The sequence below is a fragment of the Chrysoperla carnea genome, chromosome 3 (assembly GCF_905475395.1).
Source record: "Chrysoperla carnea chromosome 3, inChrCarn1.1, whole genome shotgun sequence".
Lineage (NCBI taxonomy): Eukaryota > Metazoa > Arthropoda > Insecta > Neuroptera > Chrysopidae > Chrysoperla > Chrysoperla carnea.
Window position 1 is genome coordinate 53,400,727 of NC_058339.1, and position 9,726 is coordinate 53,410,452.

At 26.8% G+C, this 9,726-nt stretch overlaps 1 protein-coding gene across 1 annotated transcript; it reads left to right on the plus strand.

The window, feature by feature from the left end:
- Positions 1-1,325: 1,325 nt before the first annotated feature.
- On the plus strand, positions 1,326-6,045 carry LOC123294899 (serine/threonine-protein kinase fused). The gene is made up of 9 exons (XM_044876087.1): positions 1,326-1,505; positions 1,565-1,678; positions 2,075-2,545; positions 2,610-2,812; positions 3,108-3,619; positions 4,479-4,768; positions 4,831-5,131; positions 5,565-5,878; positions 5,934-6,045. The coding sequence occupies exons 1-9, from the start codon at positions 1,395-1,397 to the stop codon at positions 5,997-5,999; spliced, it is 2,382 nt and encodes a 793-aa protein (XP_044732022.1). The 5' UTR covers positions 1,326-1,394; the 3' UTR covers positions 6,000-6,045.
- Positions 6,046-9,726: the final 3,681 nt, after the last annotated feature.

Here is a 9,726-nt window from a genome sequence, read left to right on the forward strand (position 1 = left end):
ATATTGAAGTTAGGACAAAACTTTGGTATCCATTTTCTCCAAAACTATAAAAGATAGGGAGTTGAAAAGCATGTAGCTTCAATTAATGGTCTTGTGAAAACTTCTCGAAAAACAAAAAATATTCTAGAAAATACTCTTTTCGAAACCAAATAAATGGCGGTCGCCATAATTGTATTGGCTTTTTATTTTATAAATTCTAATTTATAAAAAATAATGCAAGCACTGAAATTCAACACTTTCTATACATGGTATTTCAACAATTAACTCAGCCAATTGTTTGTTTTAACAATATTTTGTTCATTAGTAATTTTTATTCGAGTGTTCGAATCGAAATTTTTCATTTTTAATCATTAATTTCAAAGTATACATTACGTACGTTTAATAATTTCTTACAGTCTACAATATAATATTTATCATGAAGGTTTCTAACTACAAAGTTACACAAAGTAAAATATTTTTGATTTATTTCAAATATTTGTGTTTACAAATGCACGAGCTACCAATTAAATAAATATATGAAAAACTTATTAATATCTACGCAAAGTTTGCGATTCCATACATGTTATTTGAAAATTAATATCAAGTGTATTATATTTCCTTATTGTTTTACAAAAAATAGAAAATTTTTATTACACTGTTAATATCATAGTTTGAAGCGCGTTAATGAAATCGAGTACATGTTTTAATTTTTAGGAAAACATTTACAAAAAAAAGTATTGTTTTAAAATTTTGCTGTTTGTCAACTATTTTGAATATTAAATGTTGAAATTTTCCAATTTATTTTTCAAATTATAAAAATACAAAAAAGTTAACGTGCTTAGTTTGAATATGAAGCGTAACAATTAGTATATTTTTCAAACTTTGAAAACCTTGATCATCTTTAATCAAGTAGTATATAAATATAATTTATAGTAAAAACAATCAATGGATATGTTTTTAAATTTTTAAAACCTTGATCATTTTCATAAGCAATATAAAAATGTTTTAAAACTAGAAAATCACTTACACAATGTTTGGGACATTGAGATGTTAAGACTTATTCAATTTTGCGATGAATGATATTTTTAAGAAAGTACAATATTTTATAAATAATCAATTCAAGTTTCCAAGGCTATATTTTACTATTTTGGAAGTAATTGAAAATTTAATCTAACGAATCTATAAATATTATTATGATTCATTCCAATTCTTCTATGCATTGTATATTTACGGCTGTATTCTAATTATTAAAAATCTGAATCGAATTGAACTGACCCTAACATAGAGAGCGTTCTTGTAAATTAAGACTTCAATTTTGACAGCTTTAAATCTGACAGTTAACTTAAAAAACAGATTTACAAGTAAACAAAAGCAATGATTAAATATTTACGTTAAATTTTTTAATTTTACTGATAATGGAAAAATACGAAGTAATAGGTTTAATCGGAGAAGGCTCTTTTGGTCGAGTGTATAAAGCTAAAAGAATTTTGGATAGTGAAATTGTTGCTTTAAAAGTTATACGAAAAGTATGTATTTAAGTAATTTACTGTCTGTTTACAAATTAATGAATATTTTTAATTTCTAGAGAGGAAGATCACATAAAGAATTGAAAGGTCTCAGAAGAGAATGCGAAATACAGCAACATTTACACCATCCGAATATTATCCGAATGGTGGATTCGTTTGAAACGGATAATGAGGTAAAAACCTTGCATTTTTTTAAATTTCTAATTAATAATTTAAAAATTGTTTACTTAGATTTATATATTATAGGTCGTCCAAATTGAAATAAAATCGAATAAGAGAAAGTGTAGTTGTATACGATGTGTACTAAAATGCACTCAAATTTACACTCTCTGACGAACAATTACATTTCAGCTTTTGTGACCTATACTTAGCAAATCGTTTTTTCATTTTTTTTACATACATACACCTATTTCGTCTTTTTGCGAAGCGAATCCGTGTTATTACGTTTTGTAACGTGACCTAATCTTGTATTTTTATTCGCAAATCAAATAAAAAAATTCTGTTTAACATTTTTTCAAAATTATAAAATTTCATTCGATCTAAAGTAAATATTGTTTCTTTTGTTTAAGATCGTGGTAGTTACAGAATTCGCACATAAAGAACTTCATATAATTTTGGGTAAAGAAGGTTTTCTACATGAAGATCGAGTTCGTGTAATTGTTTGGGATTTAGTATCAGCATTATATTATTTACACTCACATAGAGTACTTCATCGTGACTTAAAACCACAAAATATTTTACTAGATGTACAAGGCAAAGCTAAATTGTGTGATTTTGGATTTGCCAGAAATATGAGTACTGGAACATACGTATTAACTTCCATTAAAGGTACACCATTGTATATGGCACCAGAATTAATTGACGAACGACCTTATGATCATACCGCTGATTTATGGTCACTTGGGTGTATTATTTATGAGTTACTTGTGGGTGTACCGCCATTTTGTACAACATCAATCTTACATTTAGTCAGTTTAATACGCCATGAACAAATTCAATGGCCCAGTTCAATCACACCTACATGTACATCGTTTTTAAAGGTAATTCATACAATGGGCTATTATTTATTCTCAAAAAATTTTATATTCTCTTTTGTATTTTAAGGGTTTACTCCAAAAAGATCCTTCGAAACGATTTAATTGGTCAGATATTTTATCACATCCGTTTGTGGCTGGGCATATACTTATTTTGGATGAAAAAATTGAAAATAATGGTTTTTTGGGAACAATAACTTCAAGTTCTGCATCAAATTCGAAAGAAAAGCAGAATAGTAACTATGCAATAAAACATAATTTGAAACCGAAAAAGTAAGAACAACAAATTTTTATTTTATTAAAATCTTATGCAAATATCATTTCAAAATTTTGAGGTAATTTAAGGCTGTACAGCTACTGCCGTTCCTAAAATTTTTTATTTGAATATTACTTACTAAAAATAGCAGAGCAGGTCTTAGAAATTAAAAAACCTTATTATTCTAATTTGTACCATATTTTTTATTGAAGTAATAGCAAAAAACTACAAACATCCTACGAGATAAGTTTATAAAAGTTTTATAAAAGGTTATTGTTATCGAAGAGTAATATATTGCAATTTTTATTTTAGGAGCACAAATGAGAGTCAAACGGAAAAAGAATCTGAAACTGAGCACAAAATATACTCGAAAAAAGGATCTTTAAAACTACTAAACCAAACAAGCAATGAAAATATCAACAATGATAATAAACCACGTACAGCAAAATCTTTAAGTAATTGGTCAGAACCAAAAAATGATTTAAAACCAACAAATGTAACAAAAAGTGATGGTGCGAAAATCACACAAGTGAAATCAGTAAGTACGGAAACAACAGAATTTAAAAATCTTCCATCACAGCGTGATACACATTTAAATAAATTAAGTCAAAACTTGGATAATTTTGCAAAGAAAATTAATGATCGAAAATATGATGATAATAAAAATCGAAATTCATTAGTGGAAGATGTGTCGACGAATGATTCATCAGATACGTTGGATAGGAAATTATCAAATGTAGATTTGGGACAACCATTTGAACGAAAATATTCGAAAACAACTGTGGAAAATAAAAATGTGGAAAAAGAATCAAACGAATTAAATGGTAAGGATTTATATATTTATTAGTTTAATATTATTTAAAACGATACAAATATGATAATAAAAGGTTATGGTTGTTCTGACATGAAACTGTATTGATTTATTTAATATTGTATTCCACTATTTTTGACAAAGTACTTCAAAATGTTTATTTTGCTAATAAAAAGCCACCAAAAAATTATTTCGGAAAAATACACACGCTTTCTTGCCATAAACTTAAATTAAATTTTAAACCTTTTTTAAACTGTCAAAAACGCGGGCATCCAATTTGATGACGTAATATGGGTATCACTATAGGAAATAACACAAATAAGTTTGACAGATATATTCATAGACATCTTATTATAAGAAATATAAATATTTACTATCTATGAATATATTATACCCAGCTGTCTACACTGAACTAACTGATGGTCTATGACTCATACCGCTATGACATCACAGCAGGGCTTACCCGCGTTTTAGGTCACGTGATATACAGTTTAAACATTACGATTTTTAATTTTAATAATTTAAAAGAAAAACGTGCTTTTATGACTCGAAATCAGAATATTTAAGTATATTTAAATAAATTTTAACTTTTTTTCAAATTTCATGATTTATTTTTGACTAACGATAATACCCTATTGTGGTACTACTTTCGGAGGTCTATACTCAATCATTTCTTTTGGATTCATTTGATGATTGGATTCATTGCTTCTGGGATATTGTTCAAAATTGCAGAGTCAAATGAACTGAAATTTGGATTTGGATATCTTAAAGTCACTAAATGCTCGGGACCTGTGCATATATATTGGTTACGTTTTAACCAACTGAGCTACTAGAATTTCTTAACGCTAAGTTATTCTATTTTAATTTTTCAGAAACGAATAAAACACCAACCAGGACAAATACGTTAGCAAATTGGGAAATTTGTGATTTACAACAACCAATCGAATGTGAAGAATGGTTGGCATTCTTACATAAATCAATGCGAGAAATTTTATCGAAAGAATTAGCCTCATTGTTACAACCAAATTTAGCAAGTGTTATAATTGCACCATTACGTAATCCAGCAGCGAGTTCTAGTGTTATCGAAAATGTGGCTTGTTTATTATCGTTACCTTTTGTTATTGATGGCATCAAAGACGAAACATTATCGAAAATCAAAAACGTAATATAACGAACTTTTTTTCTTGAAAATAAACGTCATTTATTTTGTTTCTTGTATTATAGGTTTATTTAGAAATTAAATTGGTACCAAATTTAATTTATGCAGCACAGTTAATAATTCGAGTACGACGAGCGGATAGTTCCAGTTCAAATGAAACACCAACAAATACATCACAGTCAAGTTTTAATTCAGAAATGTTACGTTCGATGTCCGATTTATCGATTGACGAATTACAATCGTTAGAGAGTATATTTGTTTTAATATGTAATTTAGTTCATAGGGATCTCGTATTTGCTAGTCAATTTTGTGATGCTGTTGTATTTTTAAATGCTGTACCCATGTTGAAGAAATTTTTATCATTATGTAAGACGAATTTTTTATAAAATTATTCTATTGTTAAAATTTATTACCTTAAAAACCGGAGAAGGAAGGAGCAAATGAAAAATGTAAATAGATCGAGATAGGATCGGATTCAAATCAACTGTATTTTCTCGATTTTTGGATCGTAATTTCTTTAAAAAATCCAAATATTTAGAAAGAAGGAAAAAATTAGATTTTTGCAAGTTTATCACTTAATTATTAAAAACTTGGATTAAATTTGACCTTTCTTTGATTTATTAAAGAAAATTACAGAAATAAAATTCCTTAAACTTTGCTCAATAACTATCGTACTATAATTTTATAGTTGAAAATGAAACTATATTAATTTCTCATAAGTTTTGATCTTTTATTCTCAATATTTTTCTACGTTATAAACAAGATAATTTTAATCGATTGATTTCAATTTTGATTTTAGCTAAACGAAAATTACGTGTGGTAACTGATATAATTGCAATTTTAACACATATTCTATGTATTTTACCAGAAAATGCTGAATTAATTGAAAAAATTGTACTTTCAAATAATACTGATAATAATTGTAAGAAAGATAATAAAATTGATTTAATTACTTTATTAAGACATTCAAGCCCAATACTACGATCACGAATTTGTGTATTAATTCGGCTATTAGCACGATTCAGTTGTAGAGCGTTACAGATTAATTGGAATGCACGTATGAAAGATACATTGGAAGCGTTAATGTACGATTCGATTGAAAATGTTCGAAATGTAAGCATAAGAAAATTTTTTCAAGGATTTATTTATGATTTAATTTTGTTTTTAGGCAGCTGAAGCGTCTGTAAAAGAATTACAACAATTGGCGTTTTATGATCAAAATGAAAATGAATAAAAGTTTTAACAAATTTTAAATTTTAAAAAATAAATAAAAATCCTCGAATAGTTTTGTGTTATTTCTTTTAATATTCAGCCATATCCCTAATATTCAACAGAAATGACAGGGTGGGTTGTTTAGGGTACATTGTTGTTTAACAGCCAGTCTATTGAATAAGTTATTCGTATTGATACCAGCATTCATTTTCTATTATATGAAAGGCAAAAATGCAATCAGCTTTTTTAAAGGATCATAACAAAACAAGAATTTTTACAGCATATTTTAAATTAAAAATGGATTAATAAAGGGCTCTAAGAGATGCAGCTATCAAAAGAACTAGCATATATATTCGATTGGTTTGTATGATTGTTTTATTTCACTTTGCTGTATAAATATTTGTGAAATTATGGTTTGGTATATTTTTGGTAGTTAAAACAGATTCTTAAGGGGTGGGGCATCTGGAATATAATTAAAGACACCAATTTTATTAGAGAAAAAAAAATTATTTGACAATATAGAATATGTTTGATTTTTTTTTTAATTTTAGTAAAAAATACTAATTTTTATTTATTTGATCATTACAAAAAAGATGATTCTTAGGAAATAATTGCATAAATAGTCATTCATCACATGATTGTTGTTAGGCTCATTTCTCAGACTTTTCATAAAAAGTCATACCATAACAAATGAATTAGTGTCCAAGGATTCGAGACTAGTTATTACTTCATTATTTAAAATTTGCAAATAATATTCTATTTACCATGGATATGCAACCGGATATATACTTTGACCTATGTCTGTCTATGTCTATTACACGTGAATTTGTTTCTTTTTCTTGAAAAACTTGAATGCAATTTTTTGTTGTTATTTAAAATTTTTATTCTATCCAGAATAAAATGTCATCGTGTCGTACCGGTTATTTAAATTATTGTCTGCATTTTTTTCAAATTACTTATGGATTATATCATTATTTAGATATAAGTCTCCTTGAGACTACGTACATAATAACAGATAATATCAATTAAAGATGCTATTTATTTTTTGAGACATAATAGGATTTAAATTTTTTTTCGACATAATTTTAAATTATTTTTAATAATTTATAAGTGGAAGATTTATAATTTTTCTACTGAAGTTTATCAAACCACTTTAAAAAAATTATGTTTAAGTTGAGCCAAAAAGGATGTATGATTATCTACATATTTTTTCATTTCATATTTTTTATGGTATACAAAACAATAATTATTTTAAGTATCCATGAACAATTTTCATGTACTTATGCATACAATTTATAGTTTGTATTCCACAAAAGTACCACTAGCTTATTGTTCATGGATTGATTGGTTTTCAAACGTTTTAAGTAGGAAAATGAATGTGGAAAATTGTCCAAAACAGAAGAACTTTTGGCTAAGTATAGGCAGTTGGATTTACACATTTGTAATAATATTTGCATATAAAACTTCAGGAGCAAAACTTTTATTTCAAATGTGAAATGTGAAAAATATACCGATAATTTAGTAAATAATCATTTTTGACTATTCGATAATACTCAAGCTATATAGTTTTCAAAATTTTTTAATTACTTTTATTTTTTTCCTTATATAAGTATTTTAATTCGCACGCTATCTCGTTTTCGAATGAAAGTGTACTGTGAAAAATTTTTCCTGGTGTCACTGGAATAAATACTCAATAAAATTACATGCTCCTGTCGATTTTTAACTAAAGAAATAAAATAATGCTTAGCTCACAGGTAGGTCGGTATGGTTAATTATTGTTATAATGATTCTCAAATAATACCCATATTCGAATGCGTAAAATTCTATAATATTAAAATAATTGAAGGCACAATGGCGGAGTTAGCGGACACTCACACAAATTGAAAGCGACGTTGAACTAGACGCTATTGTAAACTCTGATAATTAACATTCTGCACTCCCACAACTGAAGGGAACGTTCGATATTATCATCATATATCGGCGATAGGTTTTCTGGGTTCGATACTAACAGAGAAATACCCACCGTTCACTTTAGCTAAACACAGTCATTTATTATCGAATGATGCAGAAGCACCATGAAAGAAGCATTCGATTTCTCGGGAATAATATATAATAAATAATAATAATACTACAAAAAACTAAATTTTTTCAAGTTTAATTTCAAATTATTAATGTATTTTAAAAATAAAAATACTTTCAAAATTTTCAAGGCTACATTTAATTCGATTACAGGATTCATATTTAAATTATTATTATACATATATTAAATTAAGACTAAATTTTTAAATTAATTATAGACGATGAGTAATTACATTATTAATTTATTATTTAATAACAATTTATAAATAGATTAATTAAAAAAATTATTTCAATTATACTATTAATATGTCGAAAGTATTAATAGTAAGTACTCCGTCCAAATTAGATGAAATATTGCTGATTTTCTGAAGTAAAAAAACAGCAATGTTATAATTATTGAAGTTGAAGCTTTTAGATGAAAAATTTTCATATATTGCTTAGTTTTTTTGCAATTTAATATCAAAAGCTTATGCATATTTTGATTATTAATTTTATCTTTTATAATGTAGCGCAAAAAAGAGACATAAGTATATAAGTATCTAGTTAAAAAAATAAATCGAAAAAATCAAGTTTTATGTTCTTTGACGCGGTGTGGTGGCTAAAATACGACAGAGTGGGAAAATCAAAATTGAAAAGAAATTTTATGCTCTAAAAATAAGAGCAGGGAAACTTTTTTCTTAGAATGCATAGTTTTTCAGTAAATTGCAAGACAAATGTGGAAAATTGTAAATATTATCCTACAATTCAAAAGCTACAACTCAGAATTGACCATTATTGCTGTTTTAAGTTCTTTAATTTACATCTAATTCGGATGGAGTATAATATTAAAAATAATTTTAATTTAAATATCACATATAAATTCAATTATTATTAGTTAGATATTTAAAAAAAATTTGCTGTTTTAAAAAAAGTTTTGTTATAAACTGACCTTCACAATACTTATTGTGTAACAGCTGTTTTTTTTTTTTAAGAAAGCAGTTATCATGTATACGAAGTATATTGTGGAAGAACAAATAATAATTTAAAAAAACGGAACAGTACACGGCTTCTAAAAAGTAATACAGATTTCCAATACAGATTTCTGTTTTATTTACATGGCTGTAATGGCTTATGGAACAGATTGGGACTATGGAACAGGGTGTTATACCTCCGCGGCTAGACAATAATTTCTTTTTCGTCAGCATAGCCAAGAAATAACAAATGAGTAATTTTAAAAGCAACCATTTCTGAACCTCTCTCAGATACGGATATTTTAGTACTTTTTAATATTGGTTTCGGTTCCGAGTAAAGATATGGAATTATTTCGGATATATATTTGACAATTTTATTTAATTTTGAAAAGATTTTGAATTGAAATTCCCAACTGTTCCTTCATTTCCTAATCGATAAAACACGTATTTCTAACAGGGTGGGCTCCTATCGTCAAAGATTTTTAAATCCTGTTCTTGAATATACCTAATCTTTCATGTTATGGATCTTTACCCCGTTGTTAACATAAGAACTGAAGGCAAAAAAAACACTGCCTGCTTAAAATATGAATTGAAGGTAATCTAGATCTCTGAACAAGCCAAATCACTTCAGAGATTAAATTAAACAGGGGTCAAGTTTATTGAGCACATAAATATTGAAAATACTTAGATAATGTCAAATATTCAAAAAAGCTCTAGTAT